General features: G+C 50.7%; 3 protein-coding genes across 16 annotated transcripts in view; 1 reads left to right on the top strand and 2 right to left on the bottom strand.

Moving 5' to 3' along the window:
• Nucleotides 1-8,296, bottom strand: part of LONRF3 (LON peptidase N-terminal domain and ring finger 3) — a 36,734-nt gene extending 28,438 nt beyond the window's left edge. The window contains exons 1-3 of one of the 4 annotated variants that reach the window (XM_082377120.1): nt 7,313-8,296; nt 4,567-4,685; nt 1,278-1,400 (exon numbers count right to left, since the gene is read on the bottom strand). In XM_082377120.1, the coding sequence (XP_082233246.1) occupies nt 1,278-1,400; nt 4,567-4,685; nt 7,313-8,129 (1,059 nt within the window). In that variant the 5' untranslated portion in view covers nt 8,130-8,296. The remainder of the gene's footprint in view (nt 1-1,277; nt 1,401-4,566; nt 4,686-7,312) is intronic. The other 3 variants (XM_082377121.1, XM_082377122.1, XM_082377123.1) reach the window with 3 other exon arrangements.
• A 186-nt stretch (nt 8,297-8,482) lies between these two features.
• On the top strand, nt 8,483-12,045 carry LOC309620725 (uncharacterized protein). 2 transcript variants are annotated; one of them, XM_082377594.1, is made up of 3 exons: nt 8,483-10,519; nt 10,933-10,976; nt 11,966-12,045. In XM_082377594.1, exon 1 carries the CDS (start codon nt 8,826-8,828, stop codon nt 9,333-9,335), a length of 510 nt encoding a protein of 169 aa, XP_082233720.1. In that variant the 5' UTR covers nt 8,483-8,825; the 3' UTR covers nt 9,336-10,519; nt 10,933-10,976; nt 11,966-12,045. The 2 variants fall into 2 exon arrangements, with proteins under 2 accessions (XP_082233720.1, XP_082233719.1); XM_082377593.1 differs by having other exon boundaries at nt 8,483-10,976.
• A 307-nt stretch (nt 12,046-12,352) lies between these two features.
• LOC309620767 (uncharacterized protein) overlaps nt 12,353-18,044 on the bottom strand; it is a 96,968-nt gene continuing 91,276 nt past the window's right edge. For 8 of the 10 annotated variants that reach the window (XR_014239605.1, XR_014239606.1, XR_014239607.1 and 5 more), the window contains one exon: nt 13,766-13,915. The gene's annotated coding sequence lies outside the window, so the exon portion shown is untranslated. Of the gene's footprint in view, nt 12,414-13,684; nt 13,916-18,044 lie in introns of those variants that run through there. The other 2 variants (XR_014239604.1, XM_082377645.1) reach the window with 2 other exon arrangements.

The raw sequence follows: 18,044 nt of genomic DNA, 5'->3' as shown, positions 1-18,044 counted from the left end.
GGGTTGCGTTTGATTGCTCTTTCACCAATCACTAAGTGTGTGACCTCAGGAAAGTCACCAAGCCTCAGCTTCCCATCTGTCTCATCTGTAACGTGGGGATAAATAATAGTACCTACCCTCATAGGGACATTGTGGAAATTAAATTATATCTTCCCCATAAAGCTCATAGCACAGTGCGGGGTGCATAGGAAACGCTCAATAAATGTTAGCTATTATTATTATTATTATTACTCACACTATGGAGTACAGTTAAGATTTGGGAAAGGGTCCACAGCTTGGAGCAATTCTCTGCCACCAGCGCTCTGACTAACCAGGCCAAAGCAACTTCCCGGAAAAGAAACCTTCCGCGAGAGGCAGAACCTCCAGAGCTCAGCTTCCCCTAGTTCATTGATTTTGCTAAAGATTCCTTTCTGGAGCCTTCAGAAACCACTCCTGTCTATTGCGCCCTTTCTTCATCCACTGCTCTGCCTCACTGTACTGGGACAGAGGCGCCTGGGGAGTGGCGGTGAATAGGGAGTGGGAGAGCAGAGGCCACCACTGATTGCTAGCATCCAACTTCCAGGCCAACTAGCCAGACACCGTGAGAATACATTGCAGAACAGTAAGCAACGAAGTCCACGAACTGAGGATGCTTGAGCCTTCACTAATGTGCCCAGTATTTAAAAACTAACATCCACATTCTCCCAGGACTCAAGGGTTGGAATGACTGTTTGGATTATATTGTAATAGTCCTTGACTTATATTCTGTATGTGTTTTATTTCTAGCAAAGGAGCTGAAGGTTGGAGTTCTGCATATGGCAGGGCAGATGGGACCCAACATCCCTTCTGAGGAGCTGGCTGCCCTGTGTGAGGGGGTGAAGCTGTGACTCAGCCCAAGAAAAGCTCTACAACTGCAGGCAGCCTCACACCCAGGGCCTCTTGCCAACAGCCAGCATCTCCTCAGTGGGCCTCCATCCCCATGTTAACTTATTTGGTTTTATTTTGTTTTGTTTGTTTCCCACTGACAACCCAAACCCCGAGTCAAAGAAGCAAGAACATTCCTCACCAGCTCCTACAGAAATGCAGGAACTGCTCAGTCTGATTGTACATGCCAAAAGGATGGTGCTTCCGGGCCATCAATTGGCACTTGTGTCTCGCTCCTGTCCCCTTGACCCAGGGAGCCACCCACTCAGGACCCCCAATCCCAGGAAGGGCAGCTCCCTCACTCCCCCCACCCGGAGAAGACAAGAGGGATGGGGGCCCACTGGGCAGCTGGACCTGACGTCATCTCAACTCACCCTTTGGGCTTCAGCTCTTGCTCTTTTGTTCTTTCCATCGAGGGACACACAGTATAGAAACTCCCTTAGTGCTTCCTCCACCTTGCCCAGGGTGGCTAAGGCTTGCGCTTTTCTGAAGTGTGCCTGGAAGAAAACATGAGCATTCAATCCCATTCTTATCCACCTCTTGATGCTGCTATCATTCATAACACCAGCTAACTGCTTCATGGGTTTTCACTGTCATGTGAAGGGTTTTAAAAGGACTATCTTATCTATAGCCCTACTAGGTAGGCAACTGTTCTGAAGCCCATTTTCAAGGAGATAAAACTGAGACCCAGAGAAATGACTCGCCCAAAATAACCCGGGTGGGAAATTGCGGAATCAGGTTTTGAGCCTGGGAGTGACTGATAGCGAAGCCCAAATTCTCAACCACTGTGCCATACTACCTCCCCCGCAACTCCGCCTCCCCCTCTCCTGGCCCCACCATTGTATTGGAGGAGGTACCAAATGTAGCAAGAGCCCCCATACTAACCAGGTTTCAGGACCTGCCTGGATGGGCCTTCCTGGTAACTGGTCTGTCAAGCAGAGACCTAGTCCACGTTGCCGGCTGAGTGACCACCTACAGTCACTGATCATTTATCAGAAGAGGCCCAAGTGAGCCAAGGCACGTGATAACTCCAAGACCTCGAAGGTAGCTAGTAGCAAAGCTGGAACTAGAACTGTGTCCCCCACCCCCCGCAAAGCAGACCGCCCCTTTGGAGGGCTAACCAGGGCCTGCGCAAACGCTTTGGCTCCGGTGGGCTCAGCTCACATCTGCTCCCTCGCCACATCTTGAAATAGTATAAGAAGTTTTAGGGCTCCTCAGGGTCCAAGCCCAACTGCCCTGGGAGAGAAACCCTAAGGGGTAGGAGAGGAGCATCCTGGGGAAGAGGGAGGAAAAAGAAGACAGGTGGGAAGAGGGTTGCCTTCTCTCCGTGCCTTAGGACAGGTGCTCCTGGCAGCTTGGCTTCGAGGCTGCCCCTCAGGGGCCTGCTCCCCACTCCCTCACCTCCACGGCTGACCCCGAGTGTAACTTAGTGAAGGAAACAATCCAGGTTGCAGCTGCTGGGCGCTCTAATATGCGGGGCCTCCCCTTCCGACACACCTCTACAGGCCGCGGTGCCCTCCGGCTCGGGCCTGGCTACAGGGGCCAGCCGGGATCTGCCTTCTTGAGCAGTGGCCCCTGCTCCAAGCCTCTTGGGGGCCTCCCCCAGAACTCCCCCTCCTTCTGGAGCCGGATGCATGGCTTGTTGCATCTTCCCAGCAGTGCTCCAGGGGCCCTCAGGAGAAAGGCTTGTGTGACATTTCAGGGCGGCTAGAGGGGATAAATGCTGGGAGCCTGGAGAGGCTTTTGGGATCTGACCAATCATACCAAGAAGCAACCCATATATACTCCCCCTGCTCAGGGCAGCCAGCTCACCCTACTGGGAGCTGTACCGCCTGCAGGAGAGTTTGAGAAGCACCGAGCCCTGGCTGGGTGGCTGGAATAGGGCTGCACGCGGTGAACTCCTCCCATAGGGGCGTTTCATATAGAAATGGTGGGAAATATGCAAATCGGGGTGTGAGGTGGCTCTGAATCAGAAGCCTCGGTTCAAGTCTTCTCTCAACCCCCAAGTCAGTAGAGTTCTCTCGTCACTGCCTCTCTGCTTACCCCAGCGCTTTGGGGAAATGAACTCCTGTTTAATATTTCCACCAACTCTTCCTTCACAGGGGAAGTCACTTTTCCTGTTTCATCCAAAATGGTCCACTGCTTACTCAGCCTTGTCTCCCACTGCACTGTGGAGGCCCCAGCCCTTAGGGGGCCTAAGCAGAAAGAGCAGAAAGAGTTGCAAGAGAAGTCCTCTTACGCCCAGGCAGCTCACTGGCCTGCGCCACTACAAGGCCTGAAATGCTCCCACTGAAGCTCCGGTGGGTTAAGGCTTTGGTGACTTTGAATAAACTGTAATTGTGCTCCTTGGGAAAGAGTATATACTAATCCATCATCACTCATGAAAACCTTCTCATGAAAGAACATACGAGATTCACTCTGACATTAATGGCCCAGTATGCAGCTCCACAATGTTTTATCTGAAGTTCCCAGATCCAGAAAACAGTCTGATAATCCAATATTTTCATAAGCTTGACATCAAAATCATTAGGTGGCAAAACCTGACCTAAGATGATATGTGTTACAGTCTTTGTCCCACTTAGTGTGTATTTTCATGTAATATCCTGCAGAAATAGTGTGTGTGACTGTAGGGTGCTGTCCAGAGCTAATACCTGGTCTTTGTGAGATTGGAAACATTCTGGATTCTGAACCTATCTGGCCCCACGGGATTCAGATAAGGGATCACAGCCTTGGATGAGCTGGGGTTGTGTAGAGAGAGGACTACACCAAGAGCCAGCGTTACAGCTCACAGAATGGTCTCTTGGCCACGCTCACCTGTAACCCTCACTGCATCCCTGTGAGGCGATCAGGGCACACAGCAAGATCTTCGTTTTGCAAACTAGGACATTTAGGGTTCAGAGAGTGAAGCGACTTCCCCATGGTCACTTAGCTTGCAGGTAGTAGAGCCCAGGCTCAAATCTAATCTTCTAAACAAAATATTGAAATGTGGCTGAGGGCCAGTCCTGAGGCCTGACAGGGATGCAGAAAGTGACACTTTGCACCCTGGCATCTTGAGAGATGCTGAACCTGTCTTTCTCCCCACCCTTCCATGTGACCTACATGTTTAGGGAACCGGCAGGCTGACTGACTACATTAAGGACTTCAGATGGCAGAACGAGCCAGCAATACTTCTCTCTCCCTCCTCTTTCTACTGTCCTGGGAAAAGAATGATGCTGATGATGGCGGACACATACAACGCTATGTGCCAGGCATTGTTCTAAGTATCTGCATGCATTAGCTCATGTAATCCTCACAACAAACCCTGTGAAGTAGATGCTTTGAATATCCTCATTTTATAGATGAGGAGATGAGGTACAGGGAGGTTAGGTAATTTGCCAAGGCCGCACAGCTAGTGAAAGTAGCAGAGCTGGGACATAAACTCAGGCAGTCTGGCTCCCAAGTCCATGCTCTAGAGTGTCACAAGGCCCAGGCTGCTCTGCGGGTCATCAGTGGAAGATCAGCTCCCTTGCAGATCCCTAAGTCACCCTTTGTCAAGGGACACCCCCCCCCCCCCGCCAGCTCCCTTGAAGAGCCTTCTCCCTGCTCTGAGTGAGGGAGGCAGTCCTTCCTGCCAGTTCCTGTCTGCAGTACAATTCCTTCCCATCCCTCCCATCCCACACTCACCTTAAACCCCATGGGGCGGAGCTTACATGCTATTTCTGCATCGTGCAGTGCATCCTCATGAGACTCCAAGGTGAAATAAATTTGAGACCGGTTGCTGTAAAGCAAGTGGTCATTTGGAGCTGCCAAAATGAGAAAAAACAAACAAACAACAACAAAGAAACCTTGAGCAAAATGGCAAGTTATCTAGGACTTTTCTACTAGGGACCCAAAGGGGTAAGCTCGATCTCCAGCCCTAATATTGCCCTGCCTACCACACCCCCCAACCACTCTGGGTCTGAGCTTCCCCACCTGTAAAGAAGTCATTTCTCCCCTTCTCTCAAGCAGTTCCTTAGAGGGCCTGTGGTGTCACTGGTGCATTAGCAACTTTGACATACAGGAAACTCTGGCACCCTGCTTCATGGCCGTGGCTAGCAACTGGCAGCCTGGCTTCTGGGTGAGGTACTGCCCACAAGGAAACAGGCCAGGGAGGAAGGAGAAGGGATGGCCAGATGTGACCCCCATCCTTGCCACCAGGAAGACAAGTCCAAGTTAGTCTCCCGGTGATATCAGCGACATCTCTGTCTACAAACCCCAGCACACATGAAGTTCTTCTGAAGAAAATAGAAATGCGTCTGCAAGCCTCCATCCTCTCATTACAGATGGGCAGATGTGAATGGACAAGGCTTCTGGGAATAAAGTGAGGTTGGCTCTCACCAACACTCTGAACCACTAGATGCCAGGGCTGGAAAGGCCTTTAGAGATCATCTGGCTCAATCAACCCATTCTTCAAGGAAAATCAAGCCCAGAGAGGGGAAGGCATCTGCTCAAAGTCTAGCTAGTTGGCCAGACTCATTGCTAACTTGCCAGCCTCTGAATCTGGGGTGGGAGACAGGTTCCTTTTTTTCCGAAGGGGAGTGTAGTACTTCGAATGGTAAGGAAGAGAGACTGGCCATCTTCCAGCACAAAGATACTCTTTGTTGGGGAGGTCCCTTTCCTCTTAGAAGGGTGAAGAGGTCTTGACATTTTTCACCCTGACTCCTCTGGTGGTGCAAGGAAGAACCCCCAGGGAAAAGTGGTGACAACAACAAAGGGGGAGGAGAAGGAGGGCAGGAAGGGGCTTTCCGGGCCCTTACGGGTCCGCTGAAAGGAATGGAACCTCCCTTGGAGACCTGGGCTTAAGCGGCGCCACCTGTCTACTTCATACTGCCCTGCTCTTCCCCAGGGACTGGGCTCCAGCTTCTGCTGCGGGAACAGGCTTTGCTGGGGTTTTCCCCCCCAGGGGTGTGCAGAGGGTTCGCCTGGGTGCCAATTACTTGCTCTTAAGATATCAGTCAAGAGTTTGCAGTCTCCTCCGTCCCTTTCCTTGCAGCACACACTGTGCTTTGCTTGGGCACACGGGGTCTCGTTCCTCCCCCTCCCCCATTACCTGTTGCAAGCTCGGGTGGAGATTCAACACGTGGAGACGCCAGCCCACCCCCTCCTCCACCCATCCGAGTGGGGCTCAGGGCACCCTGGGATCCCAGAGCCCTGTCTGTCCAGCCCTGTCGCCTCCTCCCCGGCACGCTTCGCCAGACACCGCGCCCCGCCGCCGAGCTCCTGGCAGCCGGCCAGAGCTGGGCAATACCCGCGGCTCGGCGGCCACTTCCTGGGTCCAGACGCGGGGGGTCGGGGAGGGGGAGAGTCGTTCCCTGAGGGAACTCGGGCGCCCTAGTGCGGCCCGGGGCGCGGGACTGCCCACATCGCCCTTGAGGCCGCAAAGACCACCCATCCCTCCTCAGGCGGCACGGGAAAGCGGGACAGAGGCGGGCCCCTTGGCAGCCAGCCCACGGTCCCCGGGGATCCCCGAGCCGTCGCCTGGCCGGTCGCCCTCTGGGCTGTCGGGCTGGTGTTCAAGGCGAGAGCGCAGGCTGCGGGCGGTCGGGCGCATCTATTTCAGCCGAGGATCGTGTGATAGGAAGCGGTGACAATGAGTCACAGGGCGACGGGGCGCGAGCGCTCCCCCCACCCCGCCCGCACACGCTCGCGGGATGGTTTCCGAGGCGAGCGTGGCCCACTTCAGCTACCTCAGCCGTTACACAATCCCGCCCGCCCGCGCGGAGGAGGGGCCGCCCGGCCCGGGCCGCTCGCGGCCCTTATGCAACCAGTGCTCTCCTGACCTAATTCCACGCCGGACCCACCCCACCGGGAGCCGCGGCCCCGGAAGGGACAACTCCCGGCAGCCACGGCGGCCCCAGGCCGTGAGGGAGCGGCAGACGCAGGCGCCGACCGAACATCCCAGGCTGGCGGGAGCCCAGAGGCCCCGGCGCGCGAGTGGGAAGGGTGCGAAGTTCCCCTGCTGGCCCGAAAGCTACGGGCAGGTGTTAAGAGGGGCCCGGGCGCGCAGAGACAGAAGGAGAAGGCGAGCCCGAGAAACAGACGGTGACACCGAGCAAGAGCCAGAGTGACAAAGATACGGAAAGAAAGAAAAAGACGGAGAAACAGAGCGACACAAACAGAAGCAGGGGCTGAGACACGCAGAAACACACAAGCTAACAGGAGACACAGAAAAAGACAAAGAGCAGAGAGATAGACAGAGACCCAGAGAAAGGGCGATGAACCAGTAGAGACAGAGAAGAATTCGGAGACGGAACTCCAGAGCCCCCCTCCCCCACTCCGGTCGCGGTCCATCCGAAGGTCCGCGCGCCCTCCTCCGCCCGGGTCCACCCCGCAGCTCCCCGCCGGGCTCGTGCCCCCGCCCGCCCCGGCCCCGGCGACACGGTGGGCTCACCTAGCCTAACTGCCTCGTTGTACTTGAGCAGCGCCGCCTCCACCTGGTGCTCGCGGTACAGCCGGTTGCCCTCGTGCCGGAGTTGCGACGCCCTTGCCGGGCCCGGGAACAACTTGCCGAGGAGGCCGCTGAGCACCACGTTGACCCGCAGCGGCGGCGGCGCCTGCTGCCCAGCCGGCCGGGCCCCGCGCGCCCGCCCGGCGGCCACCATCAAAGCGGAGAGTTTGACCCCGCACAGCGCACAGCGCCGGTCGGCTGCCCGCCCGCGTTCCAGGCACAGTTTACAAAAGGTGTGTCCGCAGGACAAGGACACGGGATCTGAGAGAAATCCATGGCACTTCCGGCACTTGAAGCCGTCCCACACCTCGGTGGCCTCGGCGGCCGTCGCCGCCCCTGCCTCTTCCGCCGCCAGCGCGCAGCTCGCCCCGCGGCTCCCGTCCGGGGGCTCCGGCGCCGGCTCCTCGCCTTGAGGGACTTTCTCGGCCAGGCAGCGCACCAGCTGCTCCAGCTGCTCGGCCACCAGCTGCTGCCGCTCCGAGAGCTGTCGGTACACCTCGAGGGCTTCCCGGAGGCGCCCCCCAGACGCCAGGGCGTCGGCCTGCGTGAGCAGGACTTTGCACTCCGGCGTCGAGGCCCTCGGAAGCCGTTCCTGCGGCGGCGGCCGAGTCGGTAGAGGTGCGGGGCCTTCTGTAGCCGCCTCTGGGTGGGGGTCCGTGTCTCCGCGGGCCGGTGATGCCGCCGGCTCCGCCAGCTCTAAGTTGTTGCTGCAGAGCTCGGCGGGCAAGCTCAGCATCTGTTCAGTCTGAAATGAAGCCATAGGGAGAGGGACATGCGTGGGGAAGAGGCGTCTAGGGGCCGGGGACGCGGAGCAGGGAGCGGCGGCTGGAGGGAATCGTGGCTGCCACGGCCGCCGCTCTGCCGCTCGCCGGTGCCTGCACTGCCTCCGCGAGCTCCATGCCGGCCGCCCCACGCCGCCTAATAACTGTCTTGTCTCAGCAAAGTGTTATATAAAACGACACCACGTGATGCGCCGCCACGCCGCTCATTGGCCGGCGGCGGGGCGATTGTTACAAAACCAGACAGTTTTGTAACAGTGTTGCGCTTGCTTCTTTGGGCTTAGCTTTTCTTGGCTTTTTGCGGTTGTTTGTGTTTACACTCTGCCTTAGTTCCCCCTCGCAATGTGGTTCCTTTCCGGAAGACGGGGAGGGAAAGAAAAAACCCAGCGTCTTCTCCTGGGCTTCTCCGTCTCCAAACCCTACCCCATCCCACCTCCAAACCCGTCAGCAAACAGGTCCCCTCTTCCAGCCGCTCGCTAGCGGTCCCCTCTCCCCTCGAGAGGCCGGTACCTCGAGGCGCGCAGTCCGCCAGGTCTTTGGGGACGCCGGAGGCTTGCCCTCCCAGGGGCGACGGCGGCTGTGTGCGAAGGGAAGCGGGTTGGGAGGGTCCCCGGGCAGCCCCCCACCCGGGTCCCGGCCCCGGCTCCTCACACCCGGGGTCCCTGGCCACCTTCCCCATGGAGTCCCCCAAAGGTAGTGAGTGCGGTTATCCGAGGGCGCTTGATCTCCTGCGCCGGGAGCGACTCGGAGCAGCGGGCCCGGCGGGCTCAGCAGTTTGGCGGCGCTCGCTGAGCGGAGAGGGACGTGCGGAGAAGATGCGCTCGCCGGCTAGCGCCCGGAGGAGGCCCCCCGCGCGCCCCGCTTCCTCACCTCTGTCTCCTCCAACGCTGGAACCTGCGCTGGGGCGGGAGGCCGACGCCCCGGCCCTGGGGGCCACGGGCAGGATGGGCGCGGCCGCGAGCACAAGGCCTGCTGGGGTCAGTGGGCACTCCGGGGGCGTGGGAGAACGGCGGGCGGAAGGCGGGAACCCAGAGCGCTGCTCGGAAGAAAGTCCGCGAGTCCCGGCGCACTCCAGCGGCCGGCCCCGCTGCCTGCCGGTCCGCCGCTCCAGAGCGGAGACTTCCGACGCAGGCGCGTCACAGTGGGGGGCTGCGCCCAAGCCGCGACGCTTGGCTCACAACGGCTAGTGGCCTCAAGGGTGCCCCGCTTCCTTCCAGAAGGCCAGAGTGAACCGCCCACCCCACGTCTCCCTCCCACCCCCACACTTCGGACGGGAGCCACTCGCGCAAATAAGGGTCCCGCTGCTCCAAGCGGGGAGGTGGGGTCTGGACTTGTCTCCGGCTCAGTGGGCCTCCGGAGTCGGCAGGCTCTCGGTACTGCCTGGAGCCACGACCGAGGTAGAGTGCCGCCGCAGAGGCCTGAGGACCTACAATGGGCGCCTGCTCTGGCCATTTCTTAGCTGAGTGACCTTGGGCAAGTGATCTAAAACTCTGGGAGCCATCGTTTTGTCTTCTGAACCAGTGTCAAGGATGACTAGTTATGTTTCAGAGCTGGGAACCACAGGCTCCATCCGGGCTGTGTCTCTTTAGGTCATTAATCCCCCTTGAGTCAACACCAAGGTCCCAGAGAACAGATACTGTGCAGCTATCCTTAGAGCCTCCCTCTGAGACAGGACAGGGGGAGAGGGTCAGAAGGGAGAAGGGACATGGGCACATAGGGGAAAGGGACCAAGAAAAGAAACAGAGGAACTCAGGATGTAGCGAAGAAGGCACACATAGGAAAACTTGGCTTGCAGCCCTGGCTTTATCGTAACTTGCTGTGAGACTTTGGGCAAGTCCTCCCACAAGGTCTTAGTTTGACAAGGTCTTGTCCTAATGTCCAAGGTTCCCTCCAGCTTGAACCTTGACAGCCTTCTATCCTAAGACTAGATGTCATGATACCCAACTCAGCTACTTAAGTACAAAAGACTAGTCCAGATGCTGTGGGAGATGGTGGCTTGGACAAGGGGGTGAGGTCAGCAGTAGTAGTGGAAGGGCAGGGGTGGCTAGATGGCTGTCCTCTTCTTCAAGGTCAGACCTGAGCTAGATTTTGAAGCTGGGGAAGTCAGGAGACTGGCCAAGAGGTGGAGGAGAAGGCTATGCCGGGCAGTTGGGGAGAAGCTGGAGCTCCTGCTGACTTGCTGCCTAAGGGGAGCTCCTTTCACCTTCAGTTTCCCCTGTTATTGAATGGGGTCTATCAGTCCTTTCAGGCTGCTATAACAAAACATCATAGACTGGGTGGCTTATAAACAACAAACATTTATTTCTTACAGAGAAATTTACTTCTGGAGACTGGGAAGTCCAAGACCAAGTGCTGGCAGATCCAGTGTCTGGTAAGAACCCTCTTCCTGGCTCAAGACAGCTGTCTTTTTTCTGTAGCCTCACATGGTGGAAAGGGGCAAGGGATCTCTGTGAGGTCTTTTATAAAGGCATGAATCCCATTCATGAGGGAACCCTCATGACTTAATCACCTCCCAAAGTCCCCACCTCCAAATACCATCACATTGGGGCTTAGGTTTCAACATATGAATTTTGGCGGGGGACACAATCTGTAGCAGGGTTCCAGGCATTAATTATCTGCCTGTCCCTTCTGGTGCCTGTGAGCAGGGATAATCTGTGGGGCAGGTAAAGAGATTTATATGAAAGGGCCATGAGATGGATAATGATGAAGACCTCTTAATTCAAAAATTGTATCCCTTTGACAAGTTTTAAAAATAGATATTGGTTATCCAAAATTGTCTTCCAGATGCAGATTTGGGATGTGCCTTGCTCCCTGGACCACCTTGACAAGTAAGCATTCCCTGGGTTGGCTTCCCTCCCTTACCCGCCATGGCAAGGAGGCAAGGAGAAGGCCAAGTCAGGCAGTGGGTTTCATTCAGTCCTGCAGACTTCGAGTAGAGTTGCTCTCATCAGGTAGCCCCTCTGGGCAGCTGTGTGTGCCACGGCTAACCAGGAACTTAGGAAGGTTAAGAGCTGCCAGCGTGTTGCAGGGTGCAATGGTGCAAAAGGCAGCACCATCCACTCACTGACCAGGCCACGTGAGAGTTTTACATTGCATTTTCAAATCAGGACTGCCTGTAGGATAACACCCAGTGGGTTTCTATTGAATACTGGAGAACATTACCACAATGCTTGTCTTTCCTTCTTTCTTTAAACAAACATTCCATTGATATTCATTTGCGGACCAACTCACAAATCTCCTACTCAAAACTTCTTCTCCTCTGCCCTTAATAATTGAAGTTCCCTAGAACTTGACGATGAGGGGAGAGGAGAAATTGACAATGCTTTTTCAGATGCAAATATTCCCTTTAGAGGGCTGGGTCCTTCAAACCTCCGTTTATTTTGCCAGCATCCCCTCCTGGTTAAGGTTAACCAAGAAAAAGAGCAAGTTTTCCAACTGGGCTCTGAGGATTCTCTCTGGGGCCCAGAGGAGACAGCAGGCAGGGTTCGACTCTAGCTCCCCTCAACCAGGGCAACCTTGCGTCCACCTGTTTCATGTAGTGAGCTTTGGGGATGATTTCATTGAAGAAAGACTTTCCCTTCCTTAAAATTAAAAAGTTTGAAAACTGTGGCAGTTTTCACCTCTTTTAACATATTTGCTGAGCATCTTCTATGTACCAGGCACTGTTCTAGGTATTGGAGATATATCAAAGCAGCACTTGGCTCCCAGGTCCTCCCTTATATATGGTGGCAGCTTTTCCCCACACATTCTTGTCCCGGCCTCCCAGGCCAACTAGAGGGCAAGGACTAGTGTCTTATGTCTTTCATTTCCTCCTCAGGGGACAGTATTTGAACAGACCGTACTGAACACTGCAGTGGACATTCTGACCCTACATGGGAGTGTGCAGAGGGACAAGAGGAAACCCAGCTAGAATATGTCATACCTTTGCCCTGGGTTGTTCACAGAGAGAGTGGGCATGCAGATAATTAAGGGTTAACAGTCCTACACTTGGGAAGGACTGGTAACAGCTCTGGGATGGAAGAATCCAGTCAAAGCCAGGGAGCTGCAGTGAGGAATGAGCAACACCGCCACACACACCCTCTCTCTCTCTCTCTCTCTCTCTCTCTCTCTCTCTCTCTCTCTCTCTCTCTCTCTCTCTCTCACACACACACACACACACACACACACACTCACGCTATGCATGGAAGCTTGGCCAAAGCACTTACTTGTTCTTTACTTGAGTTTCTCATTTTATAAACTGGAGGTGATCCATCGATTATGTAGTCCTTAGAGGAAAAAAAATTAGGCATGGTGGGCATTAAAGACATTGACATGAAAAAGGCTGCCCCTTGCTATCTAGAGTAGCCAAAAAATCCAGAGCTAAAAGAAACTTTACAGATCAGCCCTGGTTTCACAAGTGAGGGAACTGAGGGCTACAGAAGGCAAGCGACTTGCTGCAGGTCACAATGGGAGTTTGTGACAGAGCCAAGATTGGAAGCTAGGGCTCTTGCCTCTTTGTTTAAAGTTCTTTCCATGTGACCAGAGAGCTTCCAAAGGACACAGAACGTCTCCCAAATAAATAAGAAATTATTTCAGATTTCCAAATTACAAGATTTGCCATTCAACAAATATTTATTGAAGAGATACTAGGTGCTAATGGAGCTGGCATTTGCGGGGCAATAAGAGAAGGGTAGGTCATGGTTTTTACCCTCCAGTAGCTAACTGAGGAAACAAGAGGCAAAGATTTGAAACAGTTAAGTAAAAATAACAAGCAGTATGTGAGAAGTGCCAAAATTGGGGGAACAGAGAGTCCAAGGGAGAGCTCAAAGGAGACAGAACGCAATGCTTCCCATCTCGTAGCAAAGGTTCCTTTAAGCTGAGTTGGAGAGGATTTACATAGAAAAGTTAAAGACCACCCCGCTGCCCAAATCAAGGGGGTTCCCTTCACCCTGGGGGCCACTTGGCCGGGAGAAAGGAGAAGAAATCCAAGTAAGCCAGGCTGGGCAAGGCCCAGGAATTTGTATTTTTAAAGGCCACCCATGTGATTATCATGCTCAGCCAGGTTTGAAGTTCACCCGTGTAAAGGGTAATGCAGAATAGATTGGATAAGGGCACCCCACTCCTCTCCCTAGCTCATCCAGTTTCTCTGGGGGTAGGCACCAATAAATCTTGTCTACATTTTACTGAAGGGAAAACTGAGGGTCCAGAAACTTTCGATGATGTGTTCCAGGTCATTCAGTAAGTAGTGGGGACTCGGTTTCCTGCCAACCATTAGAAACAGAAAGATCAAAATATACCATCCCAAAGAAGATTTTGCTTCATTTCTCTGTAAGACAAGTCAGACCCGCTTGGTTAGCTAGAGAGTTCGTTACCCAGAGTACAAAAAGGAGCAAGTCTCTGGAGCTGCCAGGTGTGTGGGACAGAGCCCAGGGCGACGTTAGTTGCTGGGAGATCGGAGTTCTAACTTTGCTGTGTGACTCAGCCCAAGCCACTTCCCCTCTCTCTTTGTCCTTCACCTATTAATAACGATGCCCCACGTCACCGTTGGGATAGCTACCAGTGATGGAAAATGCACAGCGCGGTTAGTTCCGATGTGATTCCTGGGAACAGAAGGGATCCACAGCCATCTGCCGATTGTTGTGAGTAAAATATGTGCTGGCTGCCTTCGGAGCAGAGGCATTTTCTTCCCAGGAAGAGGGTGGGTTAGAGGCCTGAGGCTGGACTCTGCCCTCTTCAGGGTCATTGACCAATGTGAGGCTCTAGAGATCCTGGCAGAGAGCAGTCTGGTCTTAGGAGGAAAAAGAAAGAAAAGGCAGGTTATCTGGAGGGAAAGCAGCAAACATTCATCAGAAGGAAATTATCTGAAGACTTTGGCAGGACTGGGAAATGGTTAAAATCAAGGCTTGGATCTTCTTTTATAAATTGTGATAAAATATACGAAATGTAAAATTTACCATTTTAGCTATTTTTTAGGTGTACAGTTTACTATTAAGGTCATTCACATTATTATGCAACCATTACCACCACCCATCTCCAGAACTTCTTTTCATTTTGCAAAACTGAAACTCTGAACCCATTAAATAACAACTCCCCATTCCCCACCCGCTCCAGCCCTGGCCAACCACCCTTCTATTTTCTGTCTCTGTGAATCTGACAACTCTTGGTATCTCAAATAAGTGGAATCATATGGTATTCGTCCTTTTGTGACTGGCTTATTTCACTTAGTATAATGACCTCAAATGTTCATTCATGTTGTAGCATGTGCCAAAATTTTCTTCCTTTTGAAGGCAGAATAATATTCTCTTGTAGGTATATCCATTCATCCATCAGTGGACACTTGGATTGCTTCCACATTTTGGCTATTGTAAATAATACTGCTACAAACATGAGTATACAAATATCTCTTCTAGACCCTGCTTTTACTTCCTTTGGATATATACCCAGAAGTGGAATTGCTAGATATATGGTAATTCTATTAATTAATTAATTAATTAATTAGGTTGCACTGAGTCTTAGTTGCAGTAGGCGGGCTCCTTAGTTGCGGCTCATGGGCTCCTTAGTTGTGGCATGAATGTGGGATCTAGTTCTCTGACCAGGGATCGAACCCGGGCCCCTGGCATTGGGAGCGTGGAGTCTTAACCACTGCACCACCAGGGAAGTCCCGGTAATTCTATTTTTAATGTTGCGGAACCACCATACTGTTTTCCACAGTGGCTGCACCAATTTACATTCCTACCAGCAATGCATAAGTGTTCCAATTGCTCCATATCCTTGCCAACACTTGTTATTTTCTGTTGTTTCTTTTTATAATAGCCATCCTAATGGGTGTGAGGTGGCATACCATTGTGGTTTTGATTTGCATTTACCTAGTGACTAGTGATTTGAGCATCTTTTCATGTGCTTATTGGCCATTTGTACATCTTCTTTGGAGAAAGTCTTTTGCCCATTTTAAAAAAGGATTGTTTGTGGCTGAATGCAATTTTTCCATCTGCAACAACATGGATGGACTTGGCGGATATTATGCTAAGTGAAATAAGTCAGACAGAGAAAGACAAGTACTGTATGATCTCACTTCTATGTGGAATCTAAAAAATACAACAAACTAGTGAATTTAACAAAAAAAAGCAGACTCACAGATACAGAGAACAAACTAGTGGTTACCAGTGGGGAAAGGGAAGGGAGGAGGGGCAACATAAGGGTAGGGGGCTAAGAGGCACAAACTATTAGGTATAAAATAAGCTACAAGAACATATATAGTACAACACAGGGAACATAGGCAATATTTTATAATAACTATAAATGGAGAATAACCTTTAAAAATTGTGAATCACTATATCGTACATCTGTAACATATAATATTGTACATCAGATATATTTCAATAAACAAATAAAAATTTTAAAAATCGGGTTGTTTGTTGGTTTTTTTTGTTGAGTTTTAAGAGTTTTCTATATATTCTGGATATTAATCCCCTATCAAATATGTGATTTGCAAATATTTTCTCCCATTCTGTGGGTTGCTTTTCACTCTGTTGATAGTGTCCTTATCTGAAGACTTTGGCAGAAGCGGGAGATGATTAGAATCAGGGTTTGGATCATAAACTCGAAGTTTCTGGATTCAAAATCTGGCTATTTGCTATTGGGAAAACTAATTAACCTCTTTGAGCTTGCCTTACTTTTTTCATCTGAAAAATGGGGATAATGCTTATAATAATACCTAGCTTGCTATAATGAGGAATAAATGAGATCACACATCTAAAATCTCACTGCAGAATGTAGCCCAGGTTAAATGCTCAATAAGTGGTAGCCTTTATTAGTATTGGGCATAATAAGGAACCAGAATGATGTAATTGAAATGTGATATTAGTTACTATAAAATGGGTGAGTAGGCCAACAATATTAAATAACCAACCTGAACACAGTAATATTACATAATACTTATTAACACTGGTGTAACAAGTTGCAGTTTACAAAGCATTTTTTTTCCCTTTTGCTTTTTTAAAAAAATAGATCATTATTGGAGTATAATTTCTTCACAATACTGTGTTAGTTTCTGTTGTACAACAAAGTGAATCAGCCGTACGCATACATATGTCCCCATATCCACTCCCTCTTGAGCCTCCCTCCCATCCTCCCTATCCCACCCCTCTAGGTCATCGCAAAGCACCTAGCTGATCTCCCAGTGCTATGCTGCTGCTTCCCACTAGCTAACTATTTTACATTCGGTAGTGTATATATGTCGATGCTACTCTCACTTCGCCCCAGCTGCCCCCTCCCACCGGGTGTCCTCAAGTCCATTCTCTATGTCTACATCTTTATTCCTGCCCTGCAACTAGGTTCATCAGTACCATTTTTTTTTTTTTAGATTCCATATATATGCGTTAGCATACAGTATTTGTTTTTGTCTTTCTGACTTACTTCACTCTGTATGACAGACTCTAGGTCCATCCACCTCACTACAAATAACTCAATTTCGTTTCTTTTTATGGTTGAGTAATATTCCATTGTATATATGTGCCACATCTTCTTTATCCATTCATCTGTCGATGGACACTTAGGTTGCTTCCATGTCCTGGCTATTGTAAATAGAGCTGCAATGAACATTGTGGTACATGACTCTTTTTGAATTATGGTTTTTTCAGGGTATATGCCCAGTAGTGGGATTGCTGGGTCATATGGTAGTTCTATTTTTAGTTTGTTAAGGAAACTCCATACTGTTTTCCATAGTGGCTCTATCAATTTACATTCCCACCAACAGTGCAGGAGGGTTCCCTTTTCACCACACCCTTTCCAGCATTTATTGTTTCTAGATTTTTTGATAATGGCCATTCTGACCAGTGTGAGGTGATACCTCATTGTAGTTTTGATTTGCATTTCTCTAATACTTAGTGATGTTGAGCATCTTTTCATGTGCCTCTTGGCCATCTGTATGTCTTCTTTGGTGAAATGTCTATTTAGGTCTTCCGCCCATTTTTTAACTGGATTGTTTGTTTTTTTGATATTGAGCTCCATGAGCTGTCTATATATTTTGGAGATTAATCCTTTGCCTGAGGGTTGTCTTTTTGCCTTGTTTATGGTTTCCTTTGCTGTGCAAAAGCTTTTAAGTTTAATTAAGTCCCATTTGTTTATTTTTGTTTTTATTTCCATTACTCTAGGAGGTGGGTCAAAAAAGATCTTGCTGTGGTTTATGTCAAAGAGTGTTTTTCCTGTGTTTTCCTCTAAGAGTTTATTTTTGTGTATGGTGTTAGGTAGTGTTCTAATTTCATTCTTTTACATGTAGCTGTCCAGTTTTCCCAGCACCACTTATTGAAGAGGCTGTTTTTTCTCCATTATATGTTCTTGCCTCCTTTGCCATAAATTAGGTGCCCATATGTGCGTGGGTTTATCTCTGGGCTTTCTATCCTGTTCCACTGATCTATTATTTCTGTTTTTGTGCCAGTACCATACTGTCTTGATTACTGTAGCTTTGTGGTATAGTTTGAAGTTAGGGAGCCTGATTCCTCCAACTCCGTTTTTCTTTCTCAAGATTGCTTTGGCTGTTCGGGGTCTTTTGTGTTTCCATACGAATTGTAAAATTTTTTGTTCTAATTCTGTGAAGAATGCCATTGGTAGTTTGATAGGGATTGCATTGAATCTGTAGATTGCTTTGGGTAGTATAGTCAATTTCACAATATTGATTCTTCCAATCCAAGAACATGGTATATTTCTCCATCTGTTTATGTCATCTTTGATTTCTTTCATTAGTGTTTTATAGTTTTCTGAATACAAGTCTTTCTCCTCCTTAGGCAGGTTTATTCCTAGGTATTTTATTCTTTTTGTTGCAGTGGTAAATGGGAGTGCTTCCTTAATTTCTCTTTCTGATATTTCATTGTTGGTGTGTAGGAATGCCAGAGATTTCTGTGCATTAATTTTGTATCCTG

Source organism: Balaenoptera borealis (assembly GCF_965194805.1).
Source record: "Balaenoptera borealis genome assembly, chromosome: X".
NCBI classification, from domain to species: domain Eukaryota; kingdom Metazoa; phylum Chordata; class Mammalia; order Artiodactyla; family Balaenopteridae; genus Balaenoptera; species Balaenoptera borealis.
This window is presented reverse-complemented; position numbering and strand designations above follow the sequence as displayed.